General features: G+C 44.1%; 1 protein-coding gene across 5 annotated transcripts in view; it reads left to right on the forward strand.

Moving 5' to 3' along the window:
* Nucleotides 1–19,566, forward strand: part of ARSG (arylsulfatase G) — a 46,976-nt gene that overhangs the window by 23,291 nt on the left and 4,119 nt on the right. For 4 of the 5 annotated variants that reach the window (XM_075177963.1, XM_075177959.1, XM_075177961.1 and 1 more), the window contains 8 exons: nt 7,055–7,395; nt 9,538–9,725; nt 10,066–10,113; nt 10,232–10,346; nt 11,287–11,424; nt 13,735–13,910; nt 14,019–14,099; nt 16,939–17,047. In XM_075177963.1, the coding sequence (XP_075034064.1) occupies nt 7,184–7,395; nt 9,538–9,725; nt 10,066–10,113; nt 10,232–10,346; nt 11,287–11,424; nt 13,735–13,910; nt 14,019–14,099; nt 16,939–17,047 (1,067 nt within the window). In that variant the 5' untranslated portion in view covers nt 7,055–7,183. The remainder of the gene's footprint in view (nt 1–7,054; nt 7,396–9,537; nt 9,726–10,065; nt 10,114–10,231; nt 10,347–11,286; nt 11,425–13,734; nt 13,911–14,018; nt 14,100–16,938; nt 17,048–19,566) is intronic. The other variant, XM_075177962.1, reaches the window with a different exon arrangement.

A 19,566-nucleotide genomic window follows, 5' to 3' on the forward strand; every position in this document is an offset into this window, starting at 1 on the left:
AATTCTAAACCCAAATGGGCAGAAAAATCTGGCGCTGACTATGACAGACTATACCTTGTATAGTATAGATACAAAACTGATTAAAATAACAATTAATATACTTAGGGAAAAAAATGCTGCTTATTTATAGAAGTTTTGTGCATCAACTGCAACTATAATGGAAGAAAACAAAAACAAGCGCAAATAGATCCCATCTAATAAATACCACCGTAGATTTAAAATATATAATAAAATGTATTTGTACAACAATTAATACATATATAAAGCAAAAATTTAAAAAGAGAACAGAAAATATCAAAACATACTCCACCAAACCATTATTCCGGTCTTATTTTGGTCTTAAATTTTGTTGAAATCACCTATAGTGCAGATATAGAGAACAAAAAAGTAAAGAAAAAGAAAAAAAAGTTCTCATAGACAATAATTCATTGCATAATTTGGAATTTTTGATAATAAGAGATCACTGGATTAGCCCACAGTACAAGACACAATCGTATCTATTAAATTCCGCACGTTCATCGTTCAATGATATACACCACACTATCATGTGGATCACAATTCCTTTATCATTTATATGATAGCTGAAAAGGTGCACAATATCCGTGAGGTGTATGAAAGCCAATATTAAACGTCGCCATGTTTGCATATTCTTCACGTTAAGACTTGCGCATGCTCTGTACATCTATAACACAACTCAGTATTTCGTTCTGGGATTACAAGCAACTCACAGTCACAAGTTTCCGTTTATAGAAAGGTGCCGTTTCTATAAATGTTCTTCTATATATATATTATATTGTGCGCAAAGCTGTTTTCACGGCATCATAACACTATAAGCAGATTGAGCCTCTCTCGCAGCACCTGGACAGAGAACTGTTTTTGCATAAATCCCTTTGGAGCGTCATAAATAAATAAAATATGCTTCCTCCACCTGGTGTTCCCTTGCACTCCAGCAGATGTGTTCTGTAAGACGGATATCGCCATTAGCATGTATAATAGATTGTATCTGCTCAAGACACATCTGGTGCCTAAATTCTTCCAAATGTTTATTGCACTGGCCTCTGTGGTTGTAACTTGTATTGCCAGTGCCGGCGTCCTGTCTTGCCTAGGATCGGCCTGTCCTGAACAGCTAGCTTGGCTGTTAGGTGTGAGCAGACATTGTATACAAATGTTCCTTGGGTCTCCTATCTGGGCTATACTGTTATTAATGAATGTAATGTGGTATTTCATGTCTTTGGGCTTTCCCATATCTCATGGAGTGACTGTCACATGGACTTGGCTCTGTGGTGTGAGACCATTTCCTGTTCCAGGGTGTCATTCTCAAGAAATGTGAGGGTCTGGTCATGGACATTTCCGTGTTTCTCAAGGCTACTCACGTTGGACCTCATTCGTTAAGGAACATAAATGCAGATACCTGCCGTATTTTGCATAAAATTGCTGTGCGTAAGCCCAGAATTGTACTGTACCCCAATGAATGCAGCAACATCCAGTTCATCCAAGAACCCTTACTGCAGCCTAGGATTTCAGGGGCGGAAAGGGGAGGGGACTGGGAATATGCACGTTAGTCAGTGTACAGTAGGGGCGAGCCAAGCTCAAACCAATGCAGCAAAGTCCGGTTCAAGCTTTGGGCATCTTAGTGTTTTTCTGTCTTGCGCCAGCTACAGGTCTATGTAAGCGCCGATTACTAGTGATGACGGTTGCGTTAGCATGCTAGAACGTGTGTTTGCATTCAGGAGCAACTGTAAAAATGCATTTTATGTACATTCATAACATCCTAATAAATGTATAATATGGGGATAAAAATACTTTATGTCATTCATGACATTAATTGCATATTTTTTTTAAACGCACAGAAATTTATCAACTTAGGTTATTTTTTTTGTGTGCCTTTAATGAATCATGCCCTGTCTCCTTACAAGATTTTATGAAACTACTATATTGAAATGTGTGCAGCATTGGAGGTTGTGATCATACAGACCAGTAGGAACTTACTGATCTGCACAGTCACTTGCCCCCGTTATACCCCAGCTTATTGCCTGCCTCTGCACATCCAAAGGTCGGAAAGGCCAGAGCTATGAGCCCTGGGCAGTTGCCTTATCTGCCCCATTATAATCCTCCACTGTCAGGCCCCAAAATCAGGCCCTTAATCCAGGTACCCGCACCCCCTCTTGGTCATACTTGCCCACTCTCCCAGAATGTCCGGGAGAGTTCTGAATTCCGGGTAGAGCAGACCATTCTCCCACAACCTGACCAGGACGGAGTTTAGTGACACTACACAGGGGCATGCTCAGCGCTTCCAAAGCCTCATTATCCTCCCGTAAAAACACATGTTCAATGCCACGTGCACTTGCAGTTGGTACCAGCAGCTTTAAGGTTGCAAACTTCACCTCCTAACACTTCTGGAATTGAGACAAAAGTCCTGATCCATATTCCCCACCAATCAGGACTGGCCTACTTGAATTGAGATAGTTGGGACGTATGGCCATTATCAGACAGGCAGTGAACAGTGTAGACTGGCTCTATAAATTTATAGCACATATTTCATTCTGACAGTGCAAGAAACCAGCTTACAAGTTTCATGCACCAGGTGCTGTTTTTAGAAATGTTCTTCTATATATTTTAATAGGAGCAATGCAAGTGCTATGCACGACAGCATAGCACTTTGCCCCAAACAGCCTCTCTTACAGCACCTGAACACTACACAGGGTAACTTCTACTGTCAAACAGGCTGTGTGCCCGGTGTCCCTGGCACTGCCAATCTGAGCTGTGCTTGGTGTAGCTGGCCCTGCCAACTGGGCTATGCGCGGTGTAACTGGCCCTGACAGCTGGGCTGTGCGCGGTATAACTGCCCCTGTCGGCTGGGCTGTGCGCAGTGTAACTACCCCTGACAGCTGGGCTGTGTGCGGTGTAACTACCCATGACAGCTGGGCTGTGCGCGGTGTAACTACCCATGACAGCTGGGCTGTGCGCGGTGTAACTACCCATGACAGCTGGGCTGTGCGCGGTGCAACTGCCCCTGTCGGCTGGGCTGTGCGCGGTGTAACTGCCCGTCGGCTGGGCTGTGCGCGGTGTAACTGCCCGTCGGCTGGGCTGTGCGCGGTGTAACTACCCCTGACAGCTGGGCTGTGCGTGGTATAACTACCCCTGACAGCTGGGCTATGCGCGGTGTAACTACCCATGACAGCTGGGCTGTGCGCGGTGTAACTACCCATGACAGCTGGGCTGTGCGCGGTGTAACTACCCATGACAGCTGGGCTGTGCGCGGTGTAACTACCCATGACAGCTGGGCTGTGCGCGGTGTAACTACCCATGACAGCTGGGCTGTGCGCGGTGTAACTACCCATGACAGCTGGGCTGTGCGCGGTATAACTGCCCCCGACAGCTGGGCTGTGCGCGGTATAACTGCCCCCGACAGCTGGGCTGTGCGCGGTATAACTGCCCCCGACAGCTGGGCTGTGCGCGGTGTAACTGCCCCCGACAGCTGGGCTGTGCGCGGTGTAACTGCCCCTGACAGCTGGGCTGTGCGCGGTGTAACTGCCCCTGACAGCTGGGCTGTGCGCGGTGTAACTGCCCCTGACAGCTGGGCTGTGCGCGGTGTAACTTCCCATGACAGCTGGGCTGTGCGCGGTATAACTGCCCCCGACAGCTGGGCTGTGCGCGGTGCAACTGCCCCCGTCGGCTGGGCTGTGCGCGGTGTAACTGTCCGTCGTCTGGGCTGTGCGGGGTGTAACTACCCATGACAGCTGGGCTGTGCGCGGTGTAACTACCCATGACAGCTGGGCTGTGCGCGGTGTAACTACCCATGACAGCTGGGCTGTGCGCGGTGTAACTACCCATGACAGCTGGGCTGTGCGCGGTATAACTGCCCCCGACAGCTGGGCTGTGCGCGGTATAACTGCCCCCGACAGCTGGGCTGTGCGCGGTATAACTGCCCCCGACAGCTGGGCTGTGCGCGGTGTAACTGCCCCCGACAGCTGGGCTGTGCGCGGTGTAACTGCCCCTGACAGCTGGGCTGTGCGCGGTGTAACTGCCCCTGACAGCTGGGCTGTGCGCGGTGTAACTGCCCCTGACAGCTGGGCTGTGCGCGGTGTAACTTCCCATGACAGCTGGGCTGTGCGCGGTATAACTGCCCCCGACAGCTGGGCTGTGCGCGGTGCAACTGCCCCCGTCGGCTGGGCTGTGCGCGGTGTAACTGTCCGTCGTCTGGGCTGTGCGGGGTGTAACTACCCATGACAGCTGGGCTGTGCGCGGTGTAACTACCCATGACAGCTGGGCTGTGCGGGGTGTAACTGCCCCTGACAGGTGGGCTGTGCGCGGTGTAACTACCCATGACAGCTGGGCTGTGCGGGGTGTAACTACCCATGACAGCTGGGCTGGGCGCGGTGTAACTACCCATGACAGCTGGGCTGTGCGCGGTGTAACTACCCATGACAGCTGGGCTGTGCGGGGTGTAACTACCCCTGACAGCTGGGCTGTGCGCGGTGTAACTACCCATGACAGCTGGGCTGTGCGCGGTGTAACTGCCCCTGTCGGCTGGGCTGTGCGCGGTGTAACTGCCCCTGTCGGCTGGGCTGTGCGCGGTGTAACTGCCCCTGTCGGCTGGGCTGTGCGCGGTGTAACTGCCCCTGTCGGCTGGGCTGTGCGCGGTGTAACTGCCCGTCGGCTGGGCTGTGCGCGGTGTAACTACCCCTGACAGCTGGGCTGTGCGCGGTGTAACTACCCCTGACAGCTGGGCTGTGCGCGGTATAACTACCCATGACAGCTGGGCTGTGCGCGGTGTAACTACCCATGACAGCTGGGCTGTGCGCGGTGTAACTACCCATGACAGCTGGGCTGTGCGCGGTGTAACTACCCCTGACAGCTGGGCTGTGCGCGGTGCAACTGCCCCTGTCGGCTGGGCTGGGCGCGGTGTAACTACCCATGACAGCTGGGCTGTGCGCGGTGTAACTGCCCCTGACAGGTGGGCTGTGTGCGGTGTAACTACCCCTGACAGGTGGGCTGTGCGCGGTGTAACTACCCATGACAGCTGGGCTGTGCGCGGTATAACTGCCCCCGACAGCTGGGCTGTGCGCGGTGTAACTGCCCCCGACAGCTGGGCTGTGCGCGGTGTAACTGCCCCCGACAGCTGGGCTGTGCGCGGTATATCAGGCAGACTGCGCATAGTTGTTAAGTAACTAACAATTACATTCCTGGTATCAGTGAAGGCCATTGAGTGGCATTGGATGAAGACAGGTTGTTTTACTTGCTGTCATATTGTTTACCAGTTACATGTCCTCATGCTTTTTAGCTAATTGTTTTTCTCTGTATCATTTTATGTGGCTCTTTGCTGCTCTGAAAAAATGGGGCTTGTTTTGAGTGTTTAAGCTGCCATTGAGGAGCAGTCTGCTGTAATTAATGTGAGGTGATGAAGGTGTTATGCAACAGAGATTATGGTTTCAAATAATAGTTATTACAGTTACTGCGGATGCAGGTCATTTTCCTTTGGATGTTTTGGCTTGGCTGACGTTGATCTTGGCTCTGATGTAACAACCTTGTTAGTCACCCTGTGTACTGTCCTTCAGTACAAGGCAGAGAATGCAGACATCACTGTCGTAACAAGGACTCGACTTCCCTCACCAGGAGATTATATAGATGATTATATTATAATATTGTGCCTTTCATACAACCCAAGTCTTTCATGAGAGTACTTGCTGTAAGCTCTGGTGGATAAAGTTATGAATGAATGGTGATGTAATGTAAACCACTACAAAAGAAAGGAACTTTGGCGGTATAGAGTGAGATGATATGAAGGTAAGCAAGTGGGAAAATCAGAAGAATACTTGGCTGTATAGGAAGACGTATTAGTAGCAGGAAGAGTGGGGTTATACATTCATCATCAGCTATTTATATAGCGCCACTAATTCCACCCCACTGTACAGAGAACTCACTCACATCAGTCCCTGCCTCACTGGAGCTTACAGTCTAAATTCCCTAACACACAGACACACAGACAGACTAGGGTCGATTTGATAGCAGCCAATTAACCTTTTAGTATGTTTTTGGAAGGAAACTGGAGCACCCATGGGGGAACATACAAACTCCACACAGATAAGGCCATGGTTGGGAATCAAACTCATGACCCCAGTGCTGTGATACAGAATTGCTAACCACTGAGCCACCGTGCTGCCCACGTTGCCACTATTTAAATTACTGTGTACACTTCTGGGAGACTATCTCAATCCCCCCCCCCCTCCCCCCCAAAAAAAAAAAACTATTACACTCGTAACAACTAGGAGAATGGCTGCTAGAATGATGTATGGGCTGTATAACAAAACTTATCAGGAAAGACGTGGCGAGCGGAATATGTAACGCTTAGAGGTGATGTTATCGAGACATTCTCATGTTCAGATATTAAAAGTTTAGTGTCCAGCAAGGCAGTATTTCGAAAAATAAGGTGTTCTAGAAGAAGAAGGCACACTTTAACATTTGTAGAATTTGAGGGAGGAAGGTTCAAAGGTAACATGTATGTGGAGTTTGTATGTTCTTTCTGTGTGAGTTTCATCTGGATACTCTAGGGGTCTATTTATCAAGCCTTACACCCATGCAGAAAATAGCTTTTTTTCCCGCAGGGTTTAGGCATTTTCTAAGTATAGTGGCAATTTAACAAACACCTAAAGCAGGAGATATTAGAGATATCTCCAGCATGGGGCAAAGTACCACACAGTACCACAGTCCCCATAATACTTAGTGGGGACTGTGGTCTTGGCATCGTTTATCGGGGCTGGACCCGATGGCTAGCGGCCCGATGACTAACATCTGAAGATGGCGTTAGCCGGTCTGTCTTACGAGGAGAACATCGCAGGAGAGGAGTCTTTGGATACCTCTCCGGTTGGCTTTGTGCTCTCCCCTCCGTTAAATACAGAAAATGGCTCTGTGGATGTGTGACCTAAGGCAGCCAACCCAAATAGGCCCCGTAGACTTAAAAAAAAACAACAACAAATTTACTATAAATGTTTGTTAATTTTATGAAAATTGATATGTGTTCCGTAGTAGTAACTTATTTATTTGTGTTTTTCAGGCACTAAGACGGTAATGTCCATTGTGTAGATTGGATGATCTCTTACCATCCAGCCACTGCCAGTCAGGGTACAGCGTTATCAATCAATCATCTGCCGCCTTCCAGTCACTGAAGTCTGAGGACGATATCATGAAGCAGTTTTTGTTTGCAATTGTTCTTTCTTGCGTCCTTCACACTTGGCTTTCAGATTCCAGTTCCTGTCTGAAAAAGGGGATCTCCAAAAAGCCAAACTTTATTGTTATTTTAGCAGATGACATTGGATGGGGGGATCTAGGAGCAAACATGGCTGGACAGACCACAAATACTCCAAACCTGGACAAAATGGCTTCCGATGGATTGAGGTAATGGTCTCTTACCTACATTCTTTGAGTAAGTTCTAGGAAGTTGGTTTGTTATTGAAGGAGAAGATTGTCTCCACTTCAGGAAAGATCTAATCTATCACTGGCTATCAGAACTGTGGAGGGATAATGTGAGCACAACAAGCACCATGAAAGTCCAGTCAGGTGTCGCCATGCAGTATGATGGACCCGCAACTATGTCATTTCACACCACACCTTTGATTGAGGCCTTGATAAAGAAAAAGCAAATTTAGAGTTTAAATAACTTGTAATTATAATATATATAATTTTATGCAAAACAGTTTTGCAATCAGCAGGCTGTGATGTCAGGGACCACCATTGTAAACTTATTCTGCATGTTAACCCCTTCATTACACAGCTGCTGAGCAGCTCCGAATATCTGTGAGTCTGACTGTTGTATATTATGGTTATTTGTGCTTATTCAGAAGCAGGGAACCCACAGAGTACGTATGGTAGAATACACCCATATCATACCTTATTTACAGTTCTACTCCTCCGTCCACGGTGAACTATGGGTAGATAAACTCATCATCATTTCTTTATATAGTGTCACCAATTCTGCAGCACTGTATTGAGAATATTTGTCATTCCCATTGGAGCTTATAGTTTAAATTCCTAACACACACACACACACACACACACACACACACACACACACACACACACACACACACACACACACACACACACACACACACACACACACACACACACACACACACACACACACACACACACACACACACACACACACACACACCTCTTTTGTAAGCAGCCAATTAACCTACCAATATGCGTTTGGAGTGTGGAAGGAAACTCCTCACAGATAAGGCTATGGTTGGGAATTGAACTCATGACCCCAGTGCTGTGAGGCAGAAGTGCTAACAACTGAGCCACCGTGCTGCCCATATATTCAGTGCTTTTCGTGGTGATAAAAATGCAAAGAATAAAGCATTGTTTCATTGTTTTTCTTCTGTTAAACACAAATATTCTATTAACTCAAAATCACCAGGATGATTAAAAAGCTGCTAGCAGTATTTTCCTTGCATGTAAATAATAAAATTGCATTTGCACTCCTTGGGTGTTAATTAGCATCTGGACATGGTTTGTCCATGTGCTAATTGACACCCTTTAGCTGGATTTACTCTATATGAGGACCATAACGTCCAACTTTTTTATTTTCCCCTCCGGGAGATACTAAAAGGGAGGTGAATCTCAACTGCAGATGGGGGCGGGGTGTCACGCATTGCGTCTATTTGTCCCATCATTGGCGAGCGGGAAGGGGGAGCGACATAATTTGGTGAGCAGGATGTGGGGGAATGGCCTGCTCTTCCGGGAGTCTGAGAGAGTGGGCATGTCTAGATATTGGGCAACTGTCCTGATATCAGGTTATCTGTAACCCCAAAATGAGCCCAAAAATAATACTTTCGAATTTGATGATGTCATTATTAAGTATGTTGGTAAATGTGGTAATTTTCAAGGCATTAACAGGCCCTTGATGCCAGAAATAATCAGGCTACAGGTACAAATTGTGTCAATTTTAACAGATTTATTGTTTTTAGAAATCTTTAACAGTAATAGAAAGAATTTAAGAATTTCACGCTAATAGTGGTTTTCTAGGTTACAGGATGATTTGTCTTCCTGTATAAGATGCATGCAGCACAGAGATCTATAGAATGTCACAGTCAGAGATATTAGTCTAGATGTCTGTACTTTATCTGGAAGGACCTGATTTATGGCTCTTCCTCTGGAAAGCTGCAGAACTGTTTTTATAGCTGATGTTTCCTGGCAAATGATCCGTGGATAAAGCAAACTGTTCTCAAGCTGGTCCTAGGGAATCTTTCATCTTGTGATCTGCCCCTGCCAACCCTTAATGTGACTGTTGTGAGGGAGTGCCAAAACCTGGTGTTCAGAACGTTCCCAGCTCCTTCCCTCCTGTGCTGGAGGCGACACAGCTAATTGTCCTCTCACACAGATTTCATGCTGGTTAGAGTGTGGAGAACCACTTCTCATAAGGACATCATTAATCTTTATCGATCATTGTCCAGCTATGCTAGACGTCTGCACAGCAGCCAATATGTCATTAATCTAGAACCCTGGATGGTTTTTTGTTTTTTTTTGTAGACTTTTAGATTTCCACTCCGCAGCCTCCACCTGTTCCCCATCCCGAGCGTCGCTACTCACCGGAAGACTTGGAATTCGCAACGGGGTCACACACAACTTTGCAACCACATCGGTCGGAGGTTTACCACTGAATGAGACAACCCTTGCAGATGTCTTAAAGCAATCTGGCTACACCACTGGTCTCATAGGTACTTTACTCACATATTGGTGTATTGGAGATCCTGCCCTTCGCCTGCATACAGATTTCTTTTTTTTTTTTTGTTTTTTTTTTTTTAAAGTTTTCCTTATTTTCAATTGGTTGTCATTCAGTTGTTAGCACAACTTAATAAACAATGCATTATGAGAATCTAACATAGCGATCCCTGTCATTAGTTCTTATCATCAAGGTTCTACTGTATCTAGGTTACATGTCTTGGATATATTGTAGAGGATGGGAAATAGTTGAGTCTTATACAAGTTACATATTATATTACGTTGCTCAATCACTGGATTGTCCTCTTGGAATCACACTTTATATTTTATTTTCAGGTAAATGGCATCTGGGTCACCATAGACAGTATCACCCTAATTGGCGTGGTAAGTGAGGCTCGCTGTGAATCTCTTTTTAGGACCCCACATAAAATTGAAGAACACTTACCTGCCAATACGATTAAGTCTATCACACATATAACTCACTTGCATTCCTTCTTTTCAGGCTTCGATTACTACTATGGTATACCATACAGCAATGACATGGGCTGCACAGACAGCCCAGGATACAACAAGCCCCCCTGCCCACCGTGTCCTCCTCATTCTGAGACTCCCCAAAGGTACATGAACCAATGTGTTTCATATAAAGGCATTTCTACTACTATACACTTCATATCTGCAGTATTAGCACCACAGTCAATAATTTATAATAAAATAATAATCAGTCCATTTTGATCTTTTAACTATTGGGTGTTTTTAAGTAGTTCGGTATCAGCTGTGATTCATGACGATAATAGATTGAATTCAGATTGGGATTTGTATGTTCTCCCTGTGTTTGCGTGGGTGTCTCCCTGGTACTTCAGTTTCCTCCATTAGTCCAAAAACAAACAAGTAGGTCAATTGGTTTCTGAGGAAATGAAACCTAATGTGTGGTTGAGAGTTTATATTGTATGCTCCGCTGGGTCAAGGACTGATGTCAATAATTATATTATTATTTGTAGAGCACTGTGTCATATGTGGGTGTTACAGAAACAAAAGGTAATAATAAAGCACTACATTCATTATAAATAAATAATAGTTTAGTATATGTTATAGGGTACTGTGTGGGGATTTCCAAATTCTGCTTGTCTTCTGATTGAGACCATGGGCCTGATTCATTAAGGATCTTAACTTAAGAAACTTCTTATTTCAGTCTCCTGGACAAAACCATGTTACAATGCAAGGGGTGCAAATTAGTATTCTGTTTTGCACATAAGTTAAATACTGACTGTAGCACACAAATATCAACTTTAAATTTCAGTGTACAAATAAGCTATCAAGTATTTGTGTGCTACATGAAAAAGCAGTCAGTATTTAACTTATGTGCAAAACAGAATACTAATTTGCACCCCTTGCATTGTGACATGGTTTTGTCCCGGAGACTTAAATAAGAAGTTTCTTAAGTGAAGATTCTTAATGAATCAGGCCCCATGTTTTTAGACATGTACTCTATAGCAGTAATCACTGTAGTTTTATGGTATCGACATGGTAATAATCCACAGCCCTATGTGTTATCTGTAGTAGATCCACGGGCGGATGTTACAACCAGCTAGCACTACCCCTGATGGAAAATTCTGCGATCGTGGAGCAGCCGGTTGACCTAACCAACTTGTCTGCCAGATACGTCCACAAGGCGGTCTCCTTCATAAAGAACGCCAGGTCAGAGATGTCTTTATAATAATCACTAAGATAAAAAAAAAAACTCCAGTACATTCCTATGGCTACGTTGCTGTTACCCAATTGATACTAAGATCGTCATTTATTTTTTCGCCCATAAGAGACTTTCATTTTAGAAGGGTTACTAGATTAGACCAACCTGCAGCGTGTCAGAGCCTTAGAACACTCACTGGGCCTAAACCAAGCTGTAGAATGTCTGGCTAGATTCTTGACTTGTTAGAGATTGGCAGAATCCTCCTGCAGGCAAGAAGATGTTTCAAAAATAAATAGTACTTAGCATTTTAAAGACTACAGCATCATAATAATAGAGATGTCTCAGGAAAGTTGATTGAGACAGGTTAACAAGGTTTATGCCTGATGGTGCCCTGTCAAAACTCTCGTAATGGATTGACCACTTCAGTCAGGACCATCTGATCAGGTGTGTTGGTAAATGTGGCTAGAAGATGACAGCTGTCATCCTCCAACCGTATTAACGGGGCCCAGTGATACCAGAAGCCAGGGGCCGTATGGTGGGATCTTGTCCAATTTGCCACCCATGTCTTTGACTATAATGGACATTGATAGTGCTGCTTGCATCAAGCTGTGTGATGGGCCTGTGTGTGGCCAGCTTAAGGCATGTTATCTAGACCCTACACATGTTATGGATTAGTTTTAGAGGAAAACCCTTCTCTGCTGCTACTGGCAAGTAGACAGTCATGGTGTGTCCGCTTAAAGACCCTGACACACAAGAGACGCTATAACTGCCACATCTTCTCTGTTGGGATACATAATCATTTATGTCTGACTTTGCTCTACTGCCTTCTGGTGACTGGGGTCAGCCAGTCCCTCCCTTCACTTATGCTGCCTTGAGGCAGGAGAAAGGATTAGTATGGTCTTAGAAGGTACATTTCCTAGCATATTGACAAGATGTTCTACAAGTCCCTGGCATAGCATCACCCAAGTATACACTTACAGTATACAAAATAAAGCTGGGGAGTTTTCACGGTGTAGACTTGGCTGCATCTAATCTGATCCATACATTGCTTAGGACTGATTTATCGTAACACAGACTTTATCCCAAAAGTGACTTACTAACATTGTGTCCCAACAATCTATCCCAAGTGAATGAGCTGCCCCCGACTTGCGGCCGTTGTTAAGTTAGATGACGTTTAGGTCTGCGGAACGCTCCTCATAGTGACATTTCAGAGCACATTGAGTGCTGTCCAGATGGACCTTTGTGTACCACAAATCCCATCATGACATGCTATAATATTACTTTTTTATTGGAAATATTCCACATCAATAAGAAATGGAAATTAGGGACAGATTGGTCATGTTATCCAGTCCTAAGTACATGGCAGGGGCCTCTCTTTTCTACACTGTATACATACACCCTCCTATGATTTGTGTTATGTAAAAAGTGTATGTGCTGCCCTGGTAGACAGAAGTGTGTTGGCTATGATGTAGTGGTTCAGAAGCTGCATCTATATGGCCAGGAGATTCCTAGGGGCTGCGTTATTCAGTGTCTCTATAATCTGTGCCTGTTCAGACCCTGAAGTGACTGTGCCAGGACAACGTTTAGACCAGGCCTGTCCAACCTGCGGCCCTCCAGGTGTTGTGAGACTACAAGTCCCAGCATGCCCTTCCAGCTATCAACTGGTTGTCTACCGGCAAAGTATGCTGGGGCTTGTAGTTTCACAACACCTGGAGGGCCGCAGGTTGGACATGCCTGGTTTAGACCATACTTGCCTACTTTTGTCTGGCTCCGTCCGGGAGATCACTGAAGAGGGGTGTAGGGGGAGGGCGTGGGGCTTCATGAATCACATCATTTTGGCCCTGCAGTGATAAATGGACCCAAAACAGGCATTGCGTCACTGGGGGCGAGACTAAAATGCTGCAATTCGCGAAGCCCCACCCCCTGTGCCCATACACACCTCCATGCTGGCTCTGATGCGGGAGAAATGTCAACTCTCCCGGGATTCCGGGAGACCTGCCCGGAATTCGGGAGTCTCCCGGACATTCCGGGAGAGTTGGTATGTATGGTTTAGACTGACACCTGTCTAGGTGAGGCTTTATGTTTACTTTAAAAGAAAATGATCTGTAAAAGATAAATGAGGGTGCCTGATACACAGTAAATCTGTGTGAGTTTGGGGAAGCCATACTACTAATTCTACAGCGTTACCCACCATCTCCAATAGAAAAGTGACAATGTGTGATGAATGTCAGATTACCTTTATTGCACCGTGAATGAAACCAGACCCTCAGCTATGGGAGTACCTTTTATGTTATTCAGTTCCGATGTGTACGATGTAGTGATCGGGGACAGCCCTTCTTCCTGTATGTGGCACTGGCCCATATGCATGTCCCGCTGTCGCCTGTCCCTGTGGCCGCCTCGTGTGAACCCTACAAGGAGAGCCTGCAAGAGATGGACCATCTGGTGGGAGAGATAAGAGCCAGCACCGATAGCGACACTCTCATCTGGTTCACAGGTACCTCAGGCAGGGACTTCATGCTGGACAAAGACTGGTCTGCAGTGTCATCAGTAATATAATATTATCTACTTATATATGTTATATGATTTTATTCATATTCTGCAGGTGATAATGGTCCTTGGGCTCAGAAATGTCATCTTGCAGGAAGTGTGGGACCTTTTGTGGGAGCGTGGCAGACTACACAAGGTGAACTTCAACCCCTATTTTGTGTTGTGTCCAGCAAGCAAAGGAGCAGTGCTCCTGTAAGAAATTATCTGCAGTAACCGTCTCTCTATACGAGCTTTAGATGTTATGTGTTAAAACTAGACCATATTTAAGGTCTATTCCTCATTTTTAACAGTGAGTAACCAAGCTACATTTTATCTCTAAAGCTCCAGTATACTTTTCTCCTAAAATAATGCTCGGTTTAACTTCATTTATGTTTTAAATAATCTTGAGACCGAGGGGACATCAGCTTGTCTATTACATGTGGCATGTTGTGTGTTTGAAGCTTATTAACACATTGGTCAAACTGCAAAGGGCACCTAGAAATGTGACCCTCTGATACTACAGTGGTAGAAGATATCTATGTAGAGATCTAAATCCTATGATAATCCAGGGAAGAACACGATCTATATAGAGCTCTGGATTCTATGATAATCCAGGGAAGAACACAATCTATATAGAGCTCTGGATCCTATGATAATCCAGGGAAGAACACGATCTATAGAGCTCTGGATTCTATGATAATCCAGGGAAGAATACGATTTATATAGAGTTCTGGATTTTATGATAATCCAGGGAAGAATATGATCTATATAGAGCTCTGGATTTTATGATAATCCAGGGAAGAACACGATCTATATAGAGCGCTGGATCCTATGATAATCCAGGGAAGAACACGATCTATATAGAGAGCTGGATCCTATGATAATCCAGGGAAGAACACGATCTATATAGAGTTCTGGATTTTATGATAATCCAGGGAAGAACACGATCTATATAGAGCTCTGGATCCCATGATAATCCAGGGAAGAACACTATCTATATAGAGCTCTGGATCCCATGATAATCCAGGGAAGAACACTACATAGAGCTCTGGATCCTATGATAATCCAGGGAAGAACACAATCTATATAGAGCTCTGGATCCCCTGCTAATCCAGGGAAGAACACAATCTATATAGAGCTATGGATCCTATGATAATCCAGGGAAGAATACCATCTATATAGAGCTCTGGATCCTATGATAATCCAGGGAAGAACACAATCTATATAGAGCTATGGATCCTATGATAATCCAGGGAAGAACACAATCTATATAGAGCTATGGATCCTATGATAATCCAGGGAAGAACACGAGCTATATAGAGCTTTGGATCCCATGATAATCCAGGGAAGAACACTATCTATATAGAGCTCTGGATCCTATGATAATCCAGGGAAGAACACCATCTATATAGAGATCTGGATCCCCTGATAATCCAGGGGTAGAATATATCTCTGTGGTCCTCTGGATCCTGTAATAAATTAAAAAGCCTCAATCTCTAGATGAAACTGCAAACATTACAAGTACAAAATGCATTACTAGGGTTCTGCAAGGTGTGTTCCTCCAAAGAGATAAATGATATGAATGTGCCATGGAGATAAAGCATAATGACATGTAACATTTTCTGACATAGGAGGAGTGGAATGTTTTAGTCTTCTAGAAGCATCCCGATTTGTGAAGGATGCTTCACATGGTGAGCTACATATTATCTTCATTTGGTTGTCAGAACAGATCAGGAAATCATTTATTAATGTTTCCTTCCATTTGACTTGAAAAAACATTCAGGGAAAGTACAGTTCAATGACCAGTTTCACTGTATGATATAGCAGAATTACTTTCACCTCTCTTTGTATGTACTACATAAACTAATAGTACTAGCTGTCACATACAGCAATCACCTGACCCTGTGTGACAAAACTACCTCATCTGTCTAAAACTTATTAAAACCCTATTAAAAACCCTTTAATTACACCCCACACTCATCATTAACTGCCACCACCGATTATATGATTCCAGAGCTAACTTGTGGAAATTTTTCCATTCTCCCTGTCTTTATATTCCACTATGATTAAACTTAAATTAACCAGAGTTATCTTTAACCAAACAATTCCCTGTATTCCAATTATGTAGCATTTCTAATAACCAAGCTATCTAGCATGTGAATCCCTTAAGAAGACAAAGATAGAACATTATTTAATGGAGTTTAGTATGATGAAAAGTGTCACAACGCGGAAGGTATAAAATATGTAAAACAATGACACAGAGTAATATACAATTATGCAAAAGAGTTTCTCAAAATAAAAAAATAGAAATGTAGAAACAGAAAGGAATCCCATTGAAATGAATCATTTTTTATTAGATACAGTGACCTTTTAAATATGTTGCTTCAGCGCACAGTTCCCTTCACTTGAGTTCACTAGAAGAGTTCTGTGTCTATGTAAATTCCTTAATTAGCAAAGTCCTCTTCTAATTGGGGATTCTTATTTCAAATAATTTCTCTCAAAATTCATAGAAACATAATACATTACCAGAGCATACATTTACACACAGATGCATACTAAACATGCAAATTAAATATTAATTATATGGGACAATACTAGTTTTATGGCTTCTCACAGAGATTGGCACTTTTGCTTGCCGTATTGAATGCATCTAGTTTCCTGGATTATGAAGATATACAGTTTATGAACAATATCGCATTGATGTCTGCATTTCATAATAAGGATTGCAAGTGACCACACTCTGAGTCCCACAGCTGGTCTGTGCCATAAACATTTATCTGGAGAACACAGGCTACATTATTTGCTTACACACAGTTCAGAAATGACACACAATTCACTCATTTTAACACCCGATCATGTCATAACCATGCCACTAGTAATAATGGAACAATCTGCTGGCGAGTGCAGGTACAGTATTATTTTCCGATTTAGCAATAAGGCAAATGAAGATAAGCTTAAACGACCACATTGTACATCGATCACGTCTCTCTTACCAGGTGGTAGTTCCGCGAAGCAAACAACGTGGGAAGGCGGCCATCGCGTACCAACCATTGTGTACTGGCCACAGAGGATTCCACCAAACTACACAAGCTCGGCCTTATTGAGGTAGGGCGCCCAGCTTTTCCTAGGTGTGTTGGGCTGATATTTATCTGATCGGTCCTCCATGTATCTGCATACGTTAACTCTGCTGGAAACATTGATAAACAAAACAGTAAGTGTAGAGGTGAGGACTAAAGCGAAATATTCATCATGTTGCACAATAAATGTTATTCCACTTCTGTATAATTGCTCTTGCTGTACTTACATGCGCTTCTTGTGCACATTTCAGTTTTTTTATTTTTTTTAACAGACTTGCAGCACTAACCATGGAATAGTGTATCCCCTGGTTTCCAATGTATAAGCCTAGTATTCATCATCAACATTTATTTATATAGCGCCAGCAGATTCCGTAGAGCTTTACAATTGGGAGCAAACAGTAATAAAACAATACTGGGTAATACAGGAAAAATCCAATTAGGGGAGCGCTCGTGTACAATCTCTCTATTGGGTCAGGGAAAGTGTCTGTGGATGAGGTGATCCACCTGTTGGTGAAATTGTAAATAATACGTAGGTAGATAGTCACTGTGACTACCTATGTATTATTTATAATTCCGGGTAATACATACAGAGAGGTAAGGGCCCTGCTCACAAGCTTACAATCTATGGGACTGGCTTTAGAAACGCCTATCCATAAATTCTGAAAAACAAGTGTCCTTTTCTAACCACATGGGAGAAATGGAGACATTGGGACTCTTAAGATTCCACGTCTCTTGGTTTGGAATTTTTTTACTCTTGGAACTTGTTGCAGATGACAAGAGCCTGGAATATATGGTGGTCTAAAAGATGGAGAACAGTATATAGCGGATTCTGTATATATTTCCCCGTAGACTGTATGCTTGCGGGCAGGGCCTTCTTACCTTTCTATATTAACCAGTATAGCATTATTACTGTGTTTGTTCTCGATTGTAAAGCGATAAGGTATTTGTTAGCGCCATATAAATAAATGTTGATGATGATGATAAATGGCCCACACGTTCACAAGGGCATATTCAGTGTGTCACGTGATGACGCGATGTCTCTCTGCGGACTGTTCCCGTCTGAGTTTTTACAGAAATTTTAGCTCATTTTCCCTCGCGTCCCGTAGAGGTGCACAGAAAAATGAGCGGAGATTTCTTACCGTACTCTACAATGTGCCCATGTGAACATGGAGACGATGTTCAGCGGCACCTCGCGCTGAGTTGAATCTGCCCCATAACAATGTAATATTGTAATAAATTTAGAAAATATACCCCTTTAAAAAAAAATTAATTTTCCTTTTTTATTATTCTAGTGTGAGATAAAAGTAGAATATGCTTCATACAGCGATCCACGTATTTATGTGAAGACGAAGACGTTTGCTTGCAGAACTCACAGACTGTCATTCTTTCTTTCTCTGTCACATGAACCACTTCTCTTCATCCAGAGTTATCCTGTCTCTTTCATTTTTAAATTTATTTAAAGGGAGCAGGAAAGGAGATGGCAAAAAAAACAAACATGTAGAGGGGATAAAATAATTAGACGCAAAAAAACAAAGATACATTTTGAGGCTCGAGTGCCTTTCGGTGACCTCGTGGCTCTGAAAAGGGGGGTGGTAGCTGGCGTGATGCTGGGCAGTGGTTCAGTTTGTCCAGTCTCCATATCAGATACAATGTACACGGTGACTTGGAATATGAACCTTGCACCAACCTGTCTACCCAGGCCAAATAAATATTACACCACTGTGCGGTGACGTGTGTTGTTACTGATCTCCCCGGGACCCACCTTGTATGATCTCAGCCAGCCAGTCAGGACATTTATTGGTCTGTGAATCAAAGAAAACAACCACATCCCTAAAACTGTCATTGTTGTTACTTTATATGTAGAAAAACGACGGAGAACTCGTCAGCAGTTTAAATGATTGAATTGTCCTCGGCTGGTGGAACTGTCCATGAATCCACCAGTATGTAAGCCATCTGTGGCTGTAGCTCCTTTAGACCATGTGTAATCCCGTCTGCAAGCAGAGAGCCACTAATCCCCTCCCAAGCACCTGTTTATTTGATGTATGCCACTAAAACCATAATCATCTATCACCATTTATTTATATAGCGCCACTAATTCCGCAGCGCTGTACAGAGAACTCACTCAAAACATCATTCATGCGCACATAATTTCCCGCCTTGATTACTGTAACCTTCTACACACAGACCTCCCTCGCTCTCTCACCTCGCTCTATACTCAGCGCGGCTGCGAGACTAATTTTCTTTTCACATTGCTCTTCTTCTGCCTCCCTTTTCTGCCTTTCCTTATACTGGCTCCCCTTCCCCTACAGAATCCTTTTCAAACTCCTTACCCTCTCCCACTCCACTGCCCCTTATATCTCCAACCTCCTCTCCATTCACACTCCCTCTCATTCTCTGTGATCAGCCAATGACCGTCGCCTCTCCTCTACCCCTATACTGGAACAACCTCCCACGTTCCATCCAACTGTCCCCTAATCTGTGCTCCTTCAAACGGACAATCAAAACTCACCTCTTCCCTAAAGCCTACCAGCCATACACATAACCCTC

Source organism: Mixophyes fleayi, chromosome 6 (genome assembly GCF_038048845.1).
Source record: "Mixophyes fleayi isolate aMixFle1 chromosome 6, aMixFle1.hap1, whole genome shotgun sequence".
In the NCBI taxonomy this organism is placed as follows: domain Eukaryota; kingdom Metazoa; phylum Chordata; class Amphibia; order Anura; family Limnodynastidae; genus Mixophyes; species Mixophyes fleayi.